The 23538-nt window shown below is 36.0% G+C and overlaps 1 protein-coding gene across 1 annotated transcript; it reads left to right on the forward strand.

The window, feature by feature from the left end:
- Positions 1-1636: 1636 nt before the first annotated feature.
- Positions 1637-4489, forward strand: rps16 (ribosomal protein S16). Its single transcript, XM_051892119.1, has 6 exons — positions 1637-1730; positions 1821-1872; positions 2512-2613; positions 3905-4001; positions 4166-4213; positions 4296-4489. Exons 2-6 carry the CDS (start codon positions 1825-1827, stop codon positions 4439-4441), a joined length of 441 nt encoding a protein of 146 aa, XP_051748079.1. The 5' UTR covers positions 1637-1730; positions 1821-1824; the 3' UTR covers positions 4442-4489.
- Positions 4490-23538: the final 19049 nt, after the last annotated feature.

Raw genomic sequence — 23538 nt, forward strand, 5'->3', positions numbered from 1 at the left:
GTCAGTTGAGTACCTGAAAGGCATCAGTTTCTCAGTCTGAAGACTCTGATGTCCTCTTGTCTTCTGGGCCTTCAGTTCTCTCTCTGTGTTAGTTAGATCCACTTTGCTTTTTTCTGTCAAGACAGTAGTGCACACTAATACACACATAAAGACTTCATATCTCAAAAGAACAATAGACTGGTGGGAATGACTAGAGAAAGCATTTTATAAGCATGTGCTAACTGCTAGGATAATAAGAAAGTTTCTCTAGTACTAAGCTAGCACTCTGATAACTTACTAGAATGATAAGATAATGATAACACAGTAATACTTACAACGGTGATTTGCCTTCACCGATAAAGATCAAATGTACAAATACATTCAAATAAAACCCTTATTTAAACACAAATAAAGACTTTAAAATAGTATACATTTAAAATTATACTTAAAAGTCATGTTCTGTTGAGATTATGAGATGAGACTATATATTTGGCACTCCAAAGACCCCAGTGATGTATGTAAAAGGAAAAAAATAAAATAAAATAAATAAATAAAAAAGTTCATTGTACATTTCATTGAGATTAACCTCTTATTTTCTTCAAATTCTTATAATATATTCCTCTGGTCTAAACTGTATCCAGCAGGATAACACAAAAAGTTGACAAAAATGTTACTGCCCTTGTGAAAAAGTACACTTTAGCATACTTATCACAGAAATTATATACTTAATACGCTTAATTGTGAACTGAATGTAATGTTTTCAATATATAGATAGACAGACAGACAGATAGACAGATAGATAGATAGATAGATAGATAGATAGATAGATAGATAGATAGATAGATAGATCAAGATCATACTTCACATGTGCAGTTTTTACTTTGAGGATGAAGTATACTACAGTTAAGTGCACTTCTTTTTCACAAGGGTGTAGTAGGCTATCCATTGATCCGTTATAATTATTTTGTTTCTGTTTAAGGACAATTTGACACCAGCAAATACATAGTATAGAAAAAAATACAATAAATTAAAAATCACAGCTGACTTAAGTGTATCTAGTGTGTACAACAGTCAGATCATCCTATTAAAATTAGAGAAGCTATTAACCCTTGGGGTATAAAACAGAAAATTGGGGTTAAAATTATTACTATAATGCTTTTCAATTGTTTCTTAACCTAGCATATATATCAAAAATCATCAAAAGTATGACGTAATATGAAAGATGATGCACTTGGTCTGCCAAGCTCATTCGACTCCAATGGTGTTGATTCGACTGATTCTTGTAACAGAGCGCCATCTAGTGTTGAGGTGTAACATTAAGCATGTGGAATAAAAAAGTCAAAACAATTTTTTATTTTTATTTTAAACGCTGGTTTCAGAGCATTTTTGTTGTTGTTGTTGTTGTTGTTGTTTTTTTTTTTTTTTTTTAATGATCGTTTTGATGTAATAATAAGTATAGTAATCGGAATGATCGGATCTCTTTGAAATTTGAATATGCTTCCTTCACATGAGAAGGAAAATGAGGTGGATCATAACAGTGTTACAGATAAAATCTATAAATATTAGTTCATTTATTTAATTACGTGAATATTTGTTGTTTGAACTGTTGTGAAGTGTTAAGAATTAAAAAAAAAAAAAATCTTTAGCAATGACGACTGTCGTAAACACAAGAGTCTTTACGACAGCGCCCCTGCTTTTGCGCACGGGAAACCCCTGTGCGGCCTCTCCGAACGGCGCTCGAGCTCTGAAAGGTTTGTTCCTCAAGCGGTTCTCACTAATATACGTGTTTAAAGATAAATTTATGCTTAAATTAAAGGACAATTACTTTGTTTTTATTCCAGAATCATGCCAGCTAAAGGTCCTCTACAGTCTGTCCAGGTTTTTGGACGTAAAGTGAGTATTTAAAGGCTGTATGTCCTCATGTGCTCGCGCACGGCGCTGATGAGGGTTTGAGGTTAGCTGGCTATGCTAACAGATGTGTGAGGTTGTAAAAGACTGTGATGCCAATGTTTTATATAGTCGATGTAATAAACATAACAGTTAGAGGCCATTAACAAGTATATGTGCTTTTAAACCACTTAAAATGTAAAATAAGCCTATGTCCCGTTTAGATTGACAGTGAGTGATGAATATTGTGTTGGTAATACATTTTGCTGACACGTGGGACAGTCTAGTGTGTACATGTACAGCTGTAAATGATACAAAACAGTTGCTTTTGCATCCGATCTGCATATTTTCTGTTGTTAAATAGTTTGATAGATATATAGCAGACAGTCGTCTTGTCCGTCTTGCTAACAACTGTTAGCCTGTACTTGTGCTTGGCTTATTATAGCAATGGTTCTCGATTCTGATCATAAGAATATCCTAGAATATAGTATTTAGGGGATCTTTTGAATGTGCAATGCTTTGGTTCATCAGTAGCAAGATTTAAGACCACATATATCTTAGTGTCATATTTAGTTTAAATATGTAAGAGCATGAGTCTCATGTAATGGAGATGAGTTGGCTGATCTATTTGTTCACTATCAACAGAAAACAGCCACTGCTGTTGCCCACTGCAAGAGGGGAAACGGACTTATTAAAGTCAATGGAAGACCTCTTGAGATGATCGAGCCTGTTACTCTGCAGTACAAGGTACTTTTAACACAGACATTGAGTGCTTAGAATAGAAATATTCAGATCTCTATTTCAGTAAACACTTGAATGATTTGTTAATGGAATAGTTCACACAAATAATGTAGATTTGTTCATTACTCATTCATGCTGTTCCAAACCGGTATAACTTTTTTTTTTTTTTCTGTGGAAAATAAAGTGTATTTTTAAAGCATATCCAGATTTCAATTGGTGCTGTCAGCTTTCTGCAAGAAACACGCCAAAATGGAAGATTTTGTTTACTGAAAACCTTGGAAATTGTTGCCATGTTCATGGGAAAATTATGCCGCTTTTCAGTGTATTAATACTGTTTACATTCATGAATCAAACCAGTCCAGTTCTCAAGTTCAACTCATTGATTCAATCAGCGCATATGTCACATGGACCGTTTTAATATTTTTGATACTTCTGTGGTGGGTTTGTGTCTTTATTGGGGCTTGATTGCATTCACTGCAATAAGAAAGTAAGTAGTATTTTTAAGTTCTGCAGAAGAACGTCATCAAATGACTGACATGTAGGATGCGCAAATGACAGAATTTTCACTTTTATGTGAACTACTCTTATTAAAGTCACTATGAAATCAAAATGGAAAATTCTTCCATTTCCACTCGGATCTATGTCATAATAACAGTAAAGATGATCGCAGATTTCACTCCATGCCAACTTTAAAGGGTTAGTTCACCCAAAATGTAAATAGTCATTTACTCACTCTCATATCGCTCCAAACCCTTAAGACTTATGTTCATCTTCAGAACACAAATGAAGATCTTTTAAATTAAATCTGAGAGATTTCTGTCCCTCCATTGACAGTCCATGTATAAAGAGATTGTAAAACTAATCCATATGAACTGAGCGGTTTAGTCCAAATGTTCTGAAGAGACTCGATCGCTTTATATGATGAACAGAATATTTATATGTGAATAAAAGCCTAAATAAAATCTTTTCATCATATAAAGCATTCAAGTCTCTTCAAAACATTTGGACTAATCCGCTCAATTCATATGGATTAGTTTCACAATCTCTTTATGAACTTTTTGAAGTGTTGAAATGGAAGTTGTGTAGCTGTTAATAGAGGGACAGAAATTGCTCAGATTTTATTAAAAATATCTTCATGTGTGTTTTGAAGACAAACGAAAGTCTCGCAGGTTTGAAACATGAGGGAATTTTCATTTTTGGGTGAACTAATCCTTCAAGTGTACCGCACAGACTTAGCTTTGTGTGAGGAGATTTTGTTCATATGTTTACTAACAGAGTGCGATTCTGTTTTCTTTAGCTGCTGGAGCCTCTTCTGCTGCTGGGTAAGGAGCGCTTCGCTGGTGTTGACATCAGAGTTCGTGTGAAGGGTGGTGGACACGTCGCTCAGATTTACGGTTAGTAACACTGGCTGATGGTGAAACCCGTTTTCTCTGGATTGTCTAACCGTAAAAGTATTTGTACTTGATAATCAGTGAACAGTAAATGGATAGATTCTTTTCTAAGGCCTCAATGTTACCAATACTTCTGTATTGACATTAACGTTTCTCTCTTCTTTTAGCCATTCGTCAGGCCATCTCTAAAGCCCTGGTTGCCTACTATCAGAAATGTAAGTGTGGTGTCTTTGTCGTCATTTGTTGAAGATGAATGTGTAAGTATCTGCATTCATTGTCATATTTCTCTTCTCCCAGATGTGGATGAGGCTTCCAAGAAAGAGATCAAGGATATCTTGATTCAGTATGACAGGACCCTGCTGGTCGCTGATCCCCGCCGCTGCGAGTCCAAGAAGTTCGGTGGACCTGGAGCTCGCGCACGCTACCAGAAGTCCTACCGTTAAAATCTCTCTGTACATTTTCATATAATAAACCTGAGGGGGAAAAATTCAGTTGTTTTGAGTTATTTCTGAGACTGTGCTTGTGGTCTTGAGTGTTAATTGGTTTTAATTTCCTCATGATTTCAAACCAATTCAAAGTTTTTGTGTATTGCATAAACCATTTCATTGTTTGTTGTGGCCACATGCCTGCTTCATTGAGTCTATTAGTATAATTTCCACTGATATCCATAAAAATAAAATTTTTGGTAAAGTGATTTGGTAATTAAGGTAGTTTAAGGCAGGTTAAATACAGGCTGATGTTTGCATAGAATGATTATGATAGTAAAATTCAACAATGGATGAAATGGCCCGTTCATATGCTGTGAAAGGATAGTGGTGTGAAAAATACAATGCTATATTACAGCTAAGAACATGCTTTGAGTAAATAGACATGCTGATTATTGAAACACGTACTAGCGTTCATTTTTTCGCTATAGAAATATGTTAAATGTGGTTCTGAATTCAACAACAGTTTGGTAGAGCAGCTAATAGACTTGCATGCTTATGGAGGTTTCGAAAGCAGCGCCAACTACTGGTGAAGTACACTAAATTTTACTTGAATACGAGGGCAGAAATTTGCCTTTTAACCAAATTAATATTTTTTGTAAAAGTAATTTGGAATTGAGTTGAAGTGGCTCTAGTGTGAATATTCTTAATTTAGAAATATGTTTCAAATTATTGTAGTGTTTTTTTTTTTATATATATATTTTTTTTAAATACTATGTGGAGTAGCATTGTTCTGTGAATAGTATTGTATTAAAACCAGACTTTCGCTGTTTGGAGTAAATTCGGTGTTGTACCGCGGGCATATGGGGTTCTAACCTTCAGTAAGTAATCCGGTGAGATTTACAGGAAATTTCCTTGAATGATAAAAGTGAAAGCAATGTTTATTTTCTTCCACTAGAGGGAGCCAAACCTATGTAGTCCTATATGTTGAAGCTTTTTACCCTGTTAATCCCAAAGATAAAATATAGATCAGGTCAGCCGAAGGCACTTAGTACTGATGATGACTGATCTCTGAAATTTCCAGAAAGGCAAAGCATTAATATGAGCACAAGGGAGGAAACACTAAATACATCCAGATTAAAGAAGCATGCATACTTGTTTTGTTGGTTTTAATCTCTGCAATGCATCCTCTTGAGTCTTCTGAGTGTGATTCAGCAGTTGATCTGTTCTGTAGCTCTCAGATTCTGGGTGAGGTAAGAAAGACAGCAAGAGATAATGAAATAAGAGCTGTCTTGCTATAGGCTACACTTCTGCTCAGTCTGATGTGATTCATTTATGGTAAATGGCTGGTATTGATCCATTACTCACAGTTGGATCACCAAGTGGACGCAGATGGCGAAAACACCGTCTCCCAGCTCTCTTCTGACATTTGCATCCTGCTACTTTGCCTGAGGATGCTTCTTGCATTTCATTACAGTCTGATTCATGTAGATGCAACGAACTGTGGTGTCATGCAGATATTAATGGGATACTATGGAACGAAAAAAATGCATGAGTTTGAGCATATGATACTATCTTAAAATATGTGCGTTAATCCCCTATATATGCTTAGGGTTGGGCTCGGGTCCAGAATGAAAATCAACAAATACTGGGTTTTAATTCACCGTGATGTCAAGGGGGAAATAACATGATAAATCAGTAGTTCACAGCTTAGAATCAAGACTAATTTGTTAAGGCACATTTTAAAAAACTTAGTGATTCTCTGAGTTACAATAGTTAAAAAATAAAATAGTCCGAAACACATTCGCGTGTAGTCTAGGCCCATATAAATACTGTTTATTGCGTTTAAATTGGTTTTGAGAATGGCTTTACTTGAAAATATTTTAGGCGCATGCTCGAGCCTGCGCGCGCGCGCGAGAGAGAGAGCGCGTGAGCGAGCAAGACAGAGAGAAGTGAAGTTGTAAATTATTAGTTGGGTTCCTATATAATAATGAAGATTAGAAACATTAGAATGAGAATATCAGGATGAGGGTGCGGGCACATTTACCTTTTTGGCGAATTTTCACTGGCGAAATAAAGTTATTTCAATAGAAATCTATTTGGGAATTTCGCGTGAGGAAAGGTTTAACCCTTTTATGACAACCTCAGTCAGGATTTTTTTTTTTTTTTTCAAAGAGATTTTCAGATTTCCACTTGAATGGACAGTATAGGCCTAACGTCATGCGTTTTTGGTTTTAACTGAAGAGATAGGCCTACAGTATTAAGTTGGTCACGCGGATCCACCACATTGACCAACCGGAAGCTGCTTGGTTTAAAAGTGACTTCTGTGTGAGCTGTGCTTCACTATTCGAAAATTCTCTATTGACAGTAGACAATGGACCTTTTAGCTATTGTGACCGCACCTTGAAGCCCCCCTGCAGTCAATTTTATCCTATAAAACCCTTGCTTCATTTAGTATATGCAGATCCATGAATATGCAAAATAGTCCCCACCTCCACTTAATCACACCAGCTCGGACCTCCTGATCCACTCAGTCAACTGTAGTAAATGCTACAAAATGGCAAGTGGAAATATTGGTTTAATTCAGCCATAGGTGTTTGAACCAGAAGCTGATTAAGAAGAAGAAGAGGAAGAGCGAATTATACAGGGTTGTCTACAAGTCGATGCATCAGAATGGTACGTTTTATGTATCATTCTCTCTACAACGTCGGACACATAACAGTGATTAATATGATTAGCCTTTGGCTTGACTAGGTTATCAAACAGCTACAAATGTTGCTAATGTAACACAAACCATGTTCATCATCTAAAAATCAGCATCCTTAGAAACGCTTTGAATGTCATAGAAAGTCAGTGGAGAAAAGCCCGCCCCACACATTGACTAGATTGGTTACATGTTGGTGATTGTAGGAAACAGGCGGTTTCAAACCAAATTTGTGTGACTGTCTTTGGTACACTTCAGTTATGTACTCACTACTCAGCAATGGTGTTGACTGATGAATTTACACATGGTTTGTCCTAAAGCATACTAAAAACAGCACACAAACATATAAACAACAACATTAAAACCTTAAGGACTTATTTATGTGCACATGTGCTGTCAGAAATTTGAGGCGATTTTGCGTACATGTATAAATTGAATTAGGCCTATTGCCATTTTTTAGCTGAGAAGAACCAAACGTCATTGAAATATCACATGGCACATAACTTAATATGGATGGAAGACCTAGTTTGTGTTGTTAGCTGCATGTAATGTGCACCCCTCTTTATGCTGATGAGTTTCAGACGGAGACACTCCTGACTCCTGAGGTAAAACTTAACCACAGAGTTCAAACGATTCACCACTACTGCTGAGCTTCCTGGACAAAGGCATGAGAACTCTGCTGCTGTTCGCATGGGATAGAGGAAGTACAACATAGACAAAAAATGTATGATGGTATTCCCACTAGGAAGAACATGTTGGTTAATCTGCTTTACCGGGAAGATTAAGCAGAGTAGAAGATGTGAGCATCATGAGAAGATATTTTTAAGTTGTTGAGAAGGTTTCTGATCAAGAAAATTGATGCAGAGAGTTATAATGAAGAAGATAAGTGTCTTTCAGACATATTAGCATTAATACAAGGGCATTGGCAAAACAGAAGGCACTCTAGAGTTGTTGTATCATTGCTCAATGTGGAGCTGTCATAGTACAAATCCCTGCGTTTGTGCAATTTTTACCCGCTGCAAGGAGGAGCAGAGAAGATCCACTCCTCTCTGTTTACTTGGTGATAGGTGATTGATCAGTCAAATGAAAGGTTGCAGGAAGACATAGTATTTTGGGAATCTGTACACAATAATATGACTCATACGCTTACCTTTCTATCTGACATTAAAAACAAAATGGATAATTCTTATTTTTTTACACAATGTTTCAATGTTTATTACAAAGGATTTATCCATGCACATTATTATTATTATTTTTAAATTCATATGCCCTCATAATCTTTAATAAAAAACATTAACCTCCCCTCCCCCTCGAAACAACTTCTGTTCTGTTCATGACATGTGTCTTGGCGGAGGATTGGGCTCTATATCCTCCACAATCAACTGACTGCAAACTGGCATTCAGATCTGCCTCTATTTAGTTAGCAATGGCCAACTTCCTACAAGCCGGTCAATTCCCGAAGGACAAAAGCAAATTCCGCCCTACATTTTTCTCATTCCAGAAGCCATTTCATTTGGATATATACATCACATTAGGGAAGAAAAGACTATTGCAGCTTCTGTTTCATGCCGACTTTAACATCAGAAATGTAAAACTGTAGTTAATATTACACAACATGATAAGAAGAATAAAAATGAATACATACACATTTACTAATGACATTTCACACATGTGACTTACTGGTCATACTCAATTGCTCCAGAGGAGATTGCAGTTTTATTTTCTTTAAAAAACCATTGCAATAAATTAAGACATACTTCCAATGGATACAAGGTCAAAGAAGCTTTATTGACATGTTAAGAAAGTTGTACAATGCCAAAGCATTAGTAACATATGCACATATATATATATATATATATATATATATATATATATACACATATATATATATATATATATATATATATATATACGTGAAACAGGCAGGTAACATTAGCAGAGACATAGAATTGTGCTGAGATGATGGCAGATGAACTGCAGTCTTTTCTGAATACCAGGTAATTGGAGTAGTAGCGAGTGGACTAGGAGCGGCGCAGATGTAAAGGCTTTCTGGACGGTATTCATGGCTATGTTGGCTTCTGAAGTCCAGGACAGAAACTTGGGCCTGCCTTTGAGGAGACTGGTGAGTGGAGAAGTTATGGAGCTATAATCCTTGTTGAAGCATCAGTAAAAATGTGAAAATCCCAGAAATCGCTGAAGTTCTTTGATGGTTGTAGGAACTGGCCAGTACCAGACTTCTTCCACCTTCCTCTCGTCCATCTGGATCCCTTCTTGGCTGATATTATAACCAAGGAATTGGATGGATGGCTGGTGGAAAGTACATTTCTCGGCCTTGAGGTATAGCTGGTGTTCGCGGAGCTTGAGGAGGACCTCCGAAACGTAGTGGTGGTGTTTGGCCAGGCTCTGGGAGTACACGAGGATGTCATCGATCAAGGTATTCCTGGATATATATATTGTATTGCACAAATTTACAATTTCTGTTCAAAAGTTTGGGGTTGGCAAGATTTAATGTTTTTAAAAGACATCTTATGCTCACCAAGGCTACAACTTGTTTGATTAAAAACTGAGTAAAAACAGTAATATTGTGAAATATTATTACAATTTCAAATAACTGTTTTCTGTTGTAATATATTTTAAAATGTAATTTATTCCTGTGATGGAAATATACATTTTCAGTTTCATTACTCCAGTCTTCAGTGTCACATGATCCTTCAGAAATCATGATAATATGCAGATTTGCTGCTCAATAAACATTTCTTATTATTATCAATGTGGAAAACGGTTGTGCTGCTTAATATTTTTGTGGAAATGGTGATACTTTTTTCAGGATTTTTTTTTTTTTTTTTTTTTGATGAATGGAAAGTTCAGAAGAACTACATTTGTTTAAAATAGAAATATTTTGTAACACTTAAATATTTTGATCAATTTAATTCATGCTTGCTGAATAAACTTAAGTATTCATTTCTTTCAGAAAAGAAAATCTTTCTGACCCCAAACATTTGAATGGTAGTGTACATGCAATGTAATATAAATAAATTAATAAACAAAATGAAACAAACAAACAAAAAACACTGGCATATTTAAACTAAAATATTTATATAAACAAATTTTTATCTATTATTATCCATTTTCCTATTACCATACCATTTTCTTACCATTATTCTCTTAAATTGCCAAAGCATTTGTAACATTTATATATATATATATATGTGTATATATATATATATATATATATATATATATATATACTGTATATATGTGTGTGTGTATATATATAGATAGATAGATAGATAGATAGATATAGATGTAGATATGTATGTGTGTATATGTACATCCATATATATCCATATATATATATATATATATATATATATATATATATATATATATATATATATATACCCACACACACATTTACACTTTATGTACATGCAACAAAACAATTAATAAAAAACAAAATAAACAAAATAATTATTATTTAAAATAAAATATGTAATTCATATAAATAAATGGTTTTTATAATACTATTTACACAAAATAATTTCCTGGTCTTGCTTCTTGCTGTTTCGCAGGGTCATTTGTCTATCTCATTTTCTTACCTTTTTTCCTCTCAGTATTAACTCTTTAGTGTTAAAGGGGACCTATTATGCTCCCTTTTACAAGATGTAAAATAAGTCTCTGATGTCCCCAGAGTGTGTATGTTAAGTTTTAGCTCAAAATACCCCACAGATCATTTTTTATAGCATGTTAAAATTGCCACTTTTTGTGGTTGAGCAAAAACGTGCCATTTCAATGTGTGCCCTTTAAATGCAAATGAGTTGTTGTGCTCGGCCTAAGAGGGCGGAGCTTCAAGAGCTGATTCTCCGTTGTCAGGAGTCAGTCAGGACGCACAATAATGTCAGAAACTGCGAATATATGCTGCATGGAGATTGAACAGGTATAGTTTAGTTTAATTACGGTTATAACTTATATTGTCGTCTTGTTTTTATCCACTATATTACTACAAGCCAGTTTACTGGTGAGATTTATAACGTTTATTGCACTTACACAAAATATGAAGCGTCTGTTTTCACTCTAGAAAATCACTGTAAGAGCTTAATAAAACACAGTGCAATTGTGCATTAAAATATTATCCATAAACTCTCTCTCTCTCTCTCTCCCTTGTATTATCATCAACATACGTAGCGAAGTACACAGAAACACTTGTTACAACTAACTGTAAACAAATATATAAAGACCTTATGCCTTTTCGGGTGGTGCTTAATAAACTGGTACACTTTATATCCATAAATCATCTCCGATGAACTGTAATAAAGTGCTCTCACCTTCATTTCTGCCGTATCCAGTATCACTCTGGAGACTGTAAGCTGGATCACAAACAGTTTGTACTGATCTATCCTTGAGTAACAAATTTTTAGCACAACCTCTGTTTTGTATTGTCCCTTTGTATTGACATTTGTTCACAAAGCAGTCTGGTGTGAAATGATTTGCGCAGACATAAATGAATTTCGGTAGAGTTGAGGGAGCATTTTCTTCGAAAACAAAATGAATCCACCTCGTCTTCAGCAGCTCAGATTTAGGGAGTAAATGGAGGTTGGATTATTATCATTATAGGGTGGTTGTGTACACACACTGCCAACATACATTTATGTCCAAACACCATGCAAAAGTGAATTTTGCATAATAGGCTCCCTTTGATCATCATAACACACAAAGACACATACACAGTTATATGAGTACTTAAACTGCTCTACTGAGGTTAACCTAAGTTATACCCTTCCATCCTTTCTCTGTTGCTTTGCATTTGCTTTTCATCATTTTCTGTTCTGAGAATCGCCTTCCTCCAGCCCTCCACCTCCTCCCACCCCCGCACTGCCTTTCTCACTGTTTTATCTATATCTAACATCTCTCTGGCTCTTATCTGGCTGCTGTTGCAGAGTTTTGTAGGCAATCATTGTAACGGCCATCTTGTTGGACGAATACACATGCTTGTGTTTACTAATGCAGCCCTTGTGTGTCTATTGAGAGATTAAGCAAAGCACTAGGCTTAAGTATTGATTTCAAACTGTGTGCATTTCAGATCAAACTTTCATTTGTGCATTTACGTGGTGTGTGTCTGGTTTAGCCAGCCCTTGGCTTCATTTGCATCACTTGCTTACTACAGTATAACTTAAAGAGACAGAAGTCAGATGGATTTGTGGCTGATAATGGCCAGACAGGCTAACCTAATGCATCTGCCAAAACATGCAGTATACAACAGAGCTTACTGTGTGGAATACTACATCCAACAATGAATGCACTCAACCTTCGGTTTCCAGTGTGACAGAAGCGATATCAACACCAACATCTCCTTCTTTGCCAAAAGCAAAGATCTTTATATTATAATAAATAATAATATATACCATTTCAGCGACTGCCTTTATAAACCATTTATTCAACTGATTTGTTCAAAATGTTGATTCATTCAGGAACAAAAGTGACTGGCTGAAATAGGAATAACATCTTGTTTATTGAACTGCTGTGCAAAACCAATGTGCTCCTGGTTACTCCAATAATTTACCAACAGCAGATCCTGAATCTGTGGTGTAAGAAAACCGTAACCTTTTTACGAGGTGGTGATTTTGTATGTGATTTGTATTTTGTGTTAGATTGTCTCCTACGCACCTTACTTAAGTTAAACTGTGCGCTTCTACTAATCGATACTTACAAATGTCTCCTAATCGAAAACCTTGCTGAGTCAGACAACGTCTTACCCCTTATGAATAACCAGACAGACTCCAGACAATGCCTTTGAATATACTTTAATCACGGCCGAGAGGATTTCAGAGAATTCCCACGACCAAAAGAGTACAACAGCTTTTATAGCAAAAGTTTTATGGCAAGGTAAAATGTATTCATTACATAATTTTCTCTAATGTGATTGGTTCTTCTTATGGATAATTCTCTGTTACTAGGTAAAAGCGAATTTGGATTCAGTTTGTTGCTAGGGTCATTAGGTTAAATATATTCAGACAACTGTCTAGCTCCCATGCTACATTCAGACAGCATCTAGTTTTGTTTCCTCTTTTGTTATATTCTCACACATATTCAGACACACTTTGGCCAGATGTTGGGGACATTTAGTTTGCAAAGCTTTGAAATGTTAATCCTGAAAGAAAAAGAAATGTTAGTCATGTTTAATTAAAAAATTATAAATTTCCTTCACAAATGGAAAGTACAATTTTTAGAGAAACATAAGCACAAAGGTACACCTGTAACCCCACTTCTAAATCAAAACATCAGCAGGACGATGTTCAAATGAAATTGTACAAATTAATAAGAATTAACCACCAATTTGCCAAAATGCTATGGAGGGTGATTACATCATATAGAAAGGTAAAAGTTTACAGACAAGCTACAAAGGACATTTGTTGACATAAGTAATATATTAAGTAATATATTCTGTGGTTTTTAATTGGCAGCGGCTATTTGCATGATAGATGCTATTTACACTGTATAAATAGCAACAGAACGTAAGTGCAAATAGTGTTAAATGCTATTTACCTTAAGTGATAGATGACAGAAGTGAAAATAGTAGTATTTTCTCAGTTGCTATGTGTACTAAATGTAAATAGTTGTTAGATGCTACTTGTACTTAGTGCAAATAGTGCAAATAGTGGCTATAATATTAGATACTATTTGCTGTGTAGCCTATTATAAAACAGTATGCAATATTAACAACATATTCTGTGTATATGATTATATTTATTAAAATCATAAATGGATGCTGCCTTATTGGGACATTACCTAAATACACATTTTATTTCCACTTTTCGATTTTTTTCTTAATTTTTATTTAAAATAAACAATGGGAAAAAGGGAGTAGAATGAGCTCGGAAAAAGGTGGATTCGAACTCAGCTCGGTCATGTCAAAAGACTACACCACCTGTCGTACTTTTTACGCCACTGCTTCATTTATTAGTGGGAATTCTTTTGTAATTTTTTCTGCCTCAATCAGACAATGGTGGGAGGAGTTAGTGTAGGCAAGCTATTTGCACTTGGTGTTAGTAGACATTTTTAATTAGTTACCTATCACAACATTTATTCAAGAGGTGCATCAATTTTTGGCCAAGATCTTGTATTGACACTTTAAAGGGTTAGTTCACCCAAAAATGAAAATTCTGTCATTTATTACTCACCCTCATGTTGTTCCACACCCGTAAGACCTTCATTCATCTTCAGAACACAAATTAAGATATTTTTGTTGAAATCCGATGGCTCAGTGAGGCCTCCATAGCCAGCAATGACATTTCCTCTCTCAAGATCCATTAATGTACTAAAAACATATTTAAATCAGTTCATGTGAGTACAGTGGTTAAATATTAATATTATAAAGCGAAGAGAATATTTTTGGTGCACCAAAAAAAAAACGAAATAACAACTTATATAGTGATGGCCGATTTCAAAACACTGCTTCAGGAAGCTTCGGAGCATTATGAATCAGCGCGTCGAATCAGCGGTTCGGAGCACCAAAGCAAATTTCAGCAGTTTGGCGGTTTGACACGCGATCCAAATCATGATTCGATACGCTGATTCATAATGCTCCGAAACTTTATAATATAATATTAATATTGAACCACTGTACTCACATGAACTGATTTAAATATGTTTTTAGTACATTAATGGATCTTGAGAGAGGAAATGTCATTGCTGGCTATGGAGGCCTCACTGAGCCATCGGATTTCAACAAAAATATCTTAATTTGTGTTCCAAAGATTAACGAAGGTCTTACAGGTGTGGAACGACATGAGGGTGAGTAATAAATGACATTATTTTCATTTTTGGGTGAACTAACCCTTTAAGTCTACTCCAGCACATCCCAAAGACTTTCAATGAATTTAAGGTCTACAGGTGCCAATTCATGTATGAAAATGCTCCCTCCCAACCATTCTTTAACAGTTTGAGCCTGGTGAATCTTGACATTGTCATCGTGGAATATGGCATGTTATATTGCATGTTATTTTTTATGTAGTACTGTCTTGAATAAGCTATTTCACATAACAGATGTTTACACAAACATGTACACAAAACATGTCCACAAAACAGAAAAATCGCTGAATTTATAAAAATGACCCCGTTCAAAAGTTTACATACCCTTGTGGTTACCTGGATGATCCAAGACTGTTTGTTTGTTTGTTTGTTTTTGTGATGGTTGTTCTTGAGTCTCTTGTTTGTCCTGAGCAGTTAAACTGCCTAATGTTCTTCAGAAAAATCCTCCAGGTCCTGCAGATTCTTTGGTTTTCCAGCATCTTCTGCATATTTGAACCATTTCCAGCAGTGACTGAGGACAACTGAGGGACTCAAACACAACTATTAAAATAGTTCAAACATTCACTGATGCTCCAGAAGAAAACACGACGCATTAAGAGTTGGGGGGTGAAAACTTTTGAACAAGATGATGAGCAAGTTGTTCTTATTTTGTTTAAAGATCATATTTTTTCATTTAGTACTGCCCTTCGGAAGCTACAGAAGATGCTTACATGTTTCCCAGAAGACAAAAAAGTACTATTTATCTTGTTCATTCAATTCAAAAAGTTTACATCCCCGGCTCTTAATGCGTCGTGTTTCCTTCTGGAGCATCAGTGAATGTTTGAACCTTTTTTAATAGTTGTGTTTGAGTGTCCTCAGTGTGAAAAGATGGACCTTAAAATCATACATTCTCTGCTGGAAAGGGTTCAAATATGCAAAAGATGCTGGAAAATCAAAGAATCTGCAGGACCTGGAGGATTTTTCTGAAGAACTTTGGGCAGTTTAACTGCTCAGGACAAACAAGGGACTCATGAACAACCAACCAGTCGTGGATCATAGTATTAAGAATCAAGGGTATGTAAACTTTTGAACAGGGTCATTTTTATAAATTCAGCTATTTTTCTGTCTTGTGGACTATATGTAAACATCTGTTATGTGAAATAGTTTATTCAGGACAGTACTAAATAAAAAATAAATATGCAATTTTTATGATCCTTCTTATTTTGTTAAAACAATTAACATTTGTGCAGATTCTGCAAGGGGTATGTAAACTTTCGAGCCCAACTGTATATAACATGCTAAGTGATGATGTATGGATGCTTACTTTTAAACATGCAATGTAGTGAGGTCACACCACAAAAATGCTTGAAACATTTACGGCTGCATCCTGGGTACATGTTCACATACTATTTTGAGAATTAATAGGCAGCATACAATGCATACTGCACGGTACACACTATTCTAGTATTTCAATCCAAACATAACCTGTCACAAAACCCACATGGCCTGCTATTGTAAGTGTGCTGTGCCTGTCAGCCTTCCAAACGATCTCCAGACCTCAGGACCGTGTTTCATTAAACTCTCTCACACTACTGCTAAAGTATTCCTGAGGCTACGTCAAGCCCCTGGGTTCTGCACAATCATCATATATCTGACCCAGTTCATACATGGACAAAAGGAGACATTTGCAGAAGCATAAACAGTGAAGGCATTTGCTCTCCACCTACAGAAGTGAGCTTGCGCAGTCTGCAGTTAAACGGTCACCTAGTAAAAGGCAAGAGAAAGTCATAAATAAAGAACTAGCCATATATGGTCTTTTCCTCTGTATGCACAGCGCTATGGAAACACATCACCTGAAGGAGCGACCCTGTGACCCCTTGCTGTCACTGCACTAGACGATGGGTGCAGATTTACGCAGGCCCAGGCGCTTTTCTAGGCCTGCCATGTCGTCTCGTTTGACCGTAATAGGTACTGCAGCGGGAGGAAAAGTAATTGAAGTTTCTCTCTGCGTTCGAAGGTCTGCCAAGTGCGGAGGTGGGGGCTCACTTTAGTGAGGGATACAGTACCGTCGTTGGCATGGCAACAGAGAAGTACTGTTTGGGCATCGCTTATTTAGCAGAAAAGCGACATCCCAGAGAGAAGATAGAGAGATGGTGTGAATAATTGTGAATTGCTATTTGCCTGCCAACAGAAATAATGGTTATAGCAACAGGTTCTGCCTCCCTATATATTTCCCAGTGACTGCCACCCCAACTGACTCTGTACAAAGTTCAAAAGCATGAACTTTTAATAGACAGAGCTCTTGTTTAATTAAAAAGAAAAGTCAAATTCTCTATATAGTGCTCTGAAATCACTGATAATCACATCTTTAGTTCCACCTCTATAGATTTTTCATTTTGAAAATGTGAGTGCTTTGGTGGTTGCCAGGGCATTTGGTTGCTGAAGTGTTTTGCGATTTGAAGTGTTAGTGTGTTGTTATGCAGTTGCTAGGGTGTTCTAGGTGGTTTCTAGTTGGTTGCTAGGTGCTTGCTTATAGCTCAAGTCAAAATAGCGTGCACCCTCAAAGGGTTAGTTCACCCAAAAATGAAAATTCTGTCATCATTTATTCACCCTCAGGTTGTTCCAAACCTGTATAAATTTCTTTGTTCTGCTGTACACTGTTAAAAAAAATTACGGTAAAAAAAAAAAAAAAAAACGTATTTCATTAACTGATATAATGTTAATTTACCAACCTATTGAGGTGCTAATATCTGTTTTGTACCTTTGTAATACACTGACAACCACCAATCACAGTGGTGATGAGAGTCACATGATGAATCACATGCAGCTTTTCCACCAGCTAAGAAGGACAATACTAATATATGCACAGTGTCATTCACACAAACACTAAACACCATCATGGTAATTTTAAAAATGCAATAAACATTAATTTAACAACATTAGATGTAACATAAAACCCTAATGTACGTAACTGATTAGAAAAAACTAAGAAACAGAGTTATTTCAACGATAATACATCAAATGTGTCATGCAGGGAATTGTGGGAATGTCAATATACGGTTTTTCACTGTAAATTATACAATGACTTGTTATTTTTCACTTCCAAAAACTGTAAATGTAACAGTATTTTACCGTAAAATGACATCAAATGTACCATTAGATCTATTATCACCGTATATAGTACGGAAACTTTCTGTAAACCAACTAACTGTTTTTTACCGTAGCATTTTTACAGTCTTTTACCGTTAAAATCATAGTCATTTTTTTACAGTGTACACAAAGGAAGATATTTGGAAGAATGTTTGTAACCAAGCAGATCTCGCCCCCCATTGACTACCGTAGTAGGAAAGAAACATACTATGAAAGTAAATGGGGGGCGAGATCTGCTTGTTGATTGGATTTTGGGATGTAGGCGTTACAGGCTTTAATGAATGTGAGCTTGCAGCTGATTGTGGAGTGATGAGGTTTAACCGGACTAAACCCCTAAAATCAAATTATGACAGTTTATTTAAAAATTTAAAATGAAACATATGCATTGATAAATCCTTCACAATAAGATCAATAACATGCATTTACAAAATTGATAATGCGAATTTCATTCAAAGTGGACCTATTATGCCCTTTGTCAAAGTCTTGAGTTTGTTTTTGTGGTCTACTAGAATAGCTTTTCATTCTTGAATGGTCAAAAAACATATTATTTTTCAAATATTTTACACTATTGCAGCACCTTTCTTCTCAGTCTGTCAGTAACGCTCTGGGTTGCGTTTCCCAAAAGCTTTGTTAACCAACTTTGGTCACAAGTTACACTAATGATGGAACTTGCGACTATAGTCAGCTTTGGGAAATGCACCCCTGTTTAGTTCCTGTCTCAATGAAGCCCCTCCTTCTGTGTTGTGATTGGTCAACCAATTTTCAGAAATGTCACGCCCCTTACCATAGCCATGAGTTTAACTCTACTAACTCAACTCAACCACGCCTTGCCTACTTTTTTTTGTTCTGTGTTTTTGCATGCCGTGGGTGGTAATTATTTAATTGAGGAATATTGTGATGCGCACGTTCCCGGAAGAAAACTCCAGACAACAATTGAGGCGTTTGAGGGAGTTCAGAATCAGTGCTTGCTGATGTAGAGAATAACTCCTTTTGGACTGGACTTTGTGCTTTGTAACTTTGTAGACATTTTTCATGCTTAAACAGCAACATTACACACTAAAGAAGGTTGCAAATGCAAAAAAGCATAACATTTAATGCTGAATACTTATGTTTAGTGGTTTGTTCAAATCCCTAACCTAGCTGAGCAATACTAATGGTGATGCTTCATACATGAGTGATTGAATGAACAGCTGTTGTTTGTTCACTTTGTAATTAATTTAAAATTCATCTCATAATATCTACGGGACATGCACTGCTTGTAATCTAATGTAATTCATTATGGTTTTGTAAGAACTAAATATAAAACAAACGATTTAAAAGCTCTTTTGATTCAGGATTTTTTGAGTAGGGATCAGAGCGAACCCAAAATAATCCTCATCCAACATGGCACAGCAATAAATATTGCTTTATGCATGTGTTCAGTCTCAGACTGGGTTCTCAGAATGAGCCAGACTGAGCCTCTTTGTTAATTTGGTTATTTTATGTTTGTACTTGACACGTCGCTGCCTGCCGAGGCAGTTGTCCCCTACACCAGGTTATCGAGTTCGTCTTGCTCAACCAAGAATCATGTGGAAGCTGAGAAGTCATGGCTAAGAGTTTGCAAACTTATTTGAAACAAATACAAGAAAGCTTAAAGTGCTTTACATCCCATTTAGGGTGCTTTCACACTAGCACTTTTGGTGCGCACCCGGGTTCACCTGGGTTCTAACCATGTGTAAAATCACATATTTTTTTGCCAAAATCAGAATCCAGTGTTCAAATGGGATGTGTATTAATATGATTTATTGACCAGTTCCCATTTATTGCTGTTTAGACCTGATAGTAGTTACTTCTTTTAAACAAAAAATAAGAATGTTTACTTTCAGCCTAAGTTTTGTGTACTTCTCAGAAATATAACTAAAATTACACTTAAGTGCACATGACTTATACTGACAGCAAAGTCTACGTGTATTTGGCCTATACTTGTGCTCAATCTTTTGATAAAGATATACTTAATAAGTATAATTAAGTATTCTTAGTATACTTGGCTTGTAGTTGTGATTAATCTTTTGATTGATTGTTTGTTAATGTTAGTTCACAGTGCCTTCACTAATGCTAACAAGATTTTAAAAATGTATTAGTAAATGTTGAAAATAACATTAACAAAGATTAATAAATGTTATATTTTTTTGCTGGTAGTACATAGGAATTCACTTCAAATCTACTTAACTCTTTCTACTTAAATGTGCTACAAGTATTTACCTAGTAAACTATCAGCATACCTATAAGTTCACTTGTACTATAAGTGCAGTACAAACAAAAAACATATTTGCAAACTAGTGGTGTGCTCACCACTACACCTTATACACTAAAAAGTGGGCCAGTTTAGTCCCAAGTAGTACTGAAATAGTACACTTACAAATATACCACTAGTACATTGATACTAGTATACTAAAGTATACTTAAAATATACTTGAACTTAAAGGAACACTCCACTTTTTTTGAAAATAGCCTCATTTTCCAACTCCCCTAGAGTTGAACAGTTAAGTTTTACCGTTTTCGAATCCATTCAGCCGATCTCTGGGTCTGGCGGTACCACTTTTAGCATAGCTTAGCATAGTTCATTGAATCTGATTAGACCGTTAGCATCTCGCTCAAAAATGACCAAAGAGTTTAGATATTTTTCCTATTTAAAACTTGACTCTTTTCATTTTCTGTCGGTCTTAGTACATGATGTAACGACAGAAGAGTCAAGTTTTAAATAGGAAAAATATCTAAACTCTTTGGTCATTTTTGAGCGAGATGCTAACGGTCTAATCAGATCCGGAGATCGGCTGAATGGATTCGAAAATGGTAAAACTCAACTGTTTAACTCTAGGGGAGTTGGAAAATGAGCCTATTTTCAAAAAAAGTGGAGTGTTCCTTTAAGTATACTTAATAAAATGAGCTTAAGTATACTTATTATTTTGTAAGGGATAACAGCAAACCCAGTACATAGCCTTCAAGAGCATGATGGAAAAATGGCTTCAGTGTTACCCCACCTGATTTCTCAGTTGAGTCATTTCTATGCTGTTTATCTGATGGACAGCAGTGCAGTGGACTGTGGAAGCATTATGATTCATATGACCCCCTCCAAATTCACAATAACCAACCCGCTGCTACAGCTTATGAGCAAACTCGTCATGTGACGCCAGGTTTACGTGTGCCAGGACTGAATATAAAATAGAAAAGAAACCGAATAGAATACTCCCCACAGACAGACATGCATTACTCAAAATGTTTTTGCAGCTATAAATTATTGCATTAATTTGATTCTATACAAGCTGTATGCATAAATACCTGAAAATATGATTAAAAAAAATAAATAAAAAAAACTTAAAATTCCAATTTCAAGTGTGAAAATGTGAAAGAGAAACTTTTTTAAAGTGAAACCTTTAAAAACTGAAAGGGTTAAATTAAAATTCTGTAATTGTTTACTGAAATTATGTTCATATAGACCTGTATTGCTTTATTTATTCCATTGAACAAAATAAATAAATAAATAAATAAGAGACTGTTCCTTTAAAACCGTCCACGTGGACATAAATGTTCCCCTAATTGAAGAATTTACCATGTGATTTTTTTTTTGTATGAATATATATGCGATTATTTTTATCCATTTAAAATGTACTTTCAGCTGTTTGTTTTATGCAGCATATCCCTTTTTCAGTAATTATAGCGAGCTTGTGTGAAACTGGGCCAGCTCCTCATAGACTCCGCAGGAGCTCTCCTTAAAAGGCCAGGATGGATGATGTCGACTGTCTTTTTTTTCCTTCCACTTTCACGCGCTCTCCCACTTATTTCTCTGCTGAGAGGCCCAGAAGCTTTGGGAATCTCATCATGCACATCAGAGAACCTCATGATATGATGACTTACGGGAGAGGAGGTGCGTTACCACACACACATACGCAGATGGCCCTGGCCGCAGAAGAACCGTAACGCTCCATTAGCTGAAGTGGCAGAAAGACAAAACAGATATATCTACTTGAGCAATGTTTTCTTGTAATAATGCTGATCAAGACTGTAACAAAGTATCATAAAATTGGTCCATTTGACTCCTGCTCTGCATTACAAGTCCTCTGAAGCCATTCAATAGCTTTGTAGGAACAAAATGACTTTTAAGTCGTAATTCATCAGCAATCTTATCCTCAAGTGCGCTGTTAATCGCTGTGACTGGATTTTTGAGTGAGTTTTGAGGCCTGATTCATGAATGAATCATTTAGACTGTCTTAATTTAGACAGAGTGAATAACAACTAACTGTACTAAGCTATTGTATGCATAGCAAATTTCTTCTTTTGTGTTCCTCAGAAGAAGGTCAGTCATATGCTTTTGAATTGAGGGTGACTAAATGATGACAGGGTTTTTATTTTGAGGTGAACTATCCCTTTCAGTTTCATGGTCAATAGTCTATGTTTCTCAGAGTGACTCACACAGTGGTTCTGGCTCATTTGCAGCTTTGGATTGAGTTTAGGCACAGCATGTCATTTATAAAACTATAAGCGGCTACAGCTCAGGCATATCGCAGCATAACTGGACCAGGGTCAGCAGGTGCACTTTTATATAGGGAAGTAAAATGACTTCCCCCCTCATTGCAAAAGAACAGAAGAGCACAGCCATTTCTGTAGAACAGTTCTATTACAACTCTGAAGGGTGAATGACGTGAAAACAAGAACACGCAAATGTCTAAGTGTTCGACTTGTTCAGGGTCTTGTTCTTTGAATGTGTCTTGCTTGATGATAATTTGACATAAATCTGGGATATGGAATAGTTAGCCTGCCAGTGAGCAAGTTTGATACATCGTGCTAAGCTAACACGGTTAAACTTAAAGGTATAGTTCACCCAAAAGTGAAAATTCTGTTATCATTTACTCCCCCTCAAGTTGTTCCAAACCTGTATAAATTTCTTTGTTCTGCTGAACACAAAGGAAGATATTTGGAAGAATGTTTGTAACCAAGCAGATCTCACCCCCCATTGGCTACCATAGTACTATGGTAGTCAAAGGGGGGCAAGATCTATGGTAGTCAATGGGGGGGCGAGATCTGCTTGGTTACAAACAATTTTCCAAATATCTTCCTTTGTGCACAGCATAACAACAAAGAAAGAGGAAAAATGGTATTCATAGCCATTTTTACTTCTGGAATGTGATGTATATGTGATGTATTTCAATGCAAGCACAGCACACAACCTCAGTTTCGTGTAAAATATGTGTAATGAATGCCAAGTTATTCAGAAATTAAAACATAGGCCTGTTTAAAACTGTTGTCCCCCCCCCCCCCCCCCCCCCAAAAAAAAACGGGTGGCTTTTAGTCTGATGTCTGTTATTTTTGCTTGTGTTCTTCTAAAAGTTAGCAGACATGAATAGCTGCAGGGATCATGTATTTTTGTAGGCCAACCCGGAAGTTAGCAGTTACACTTGCTCCCTTGACAATAACCCAATAAGATTTTTCCACTGAC

This window comes from Ctenopharyngodon idella, chromosome 4, assembly GCF_019924925.1.
Source record: "Ctenopharyngodon idella isolate HZGC_01 chromosome 4, HZGC01, whole genome shotgun sequence".
NCBI lineage: Eukaryota > Metazoa > Chordata > Actinopteri > Cypriniformes > Xenocyprididae > Ctenopharyngodon > Ctenopharyngodon idella.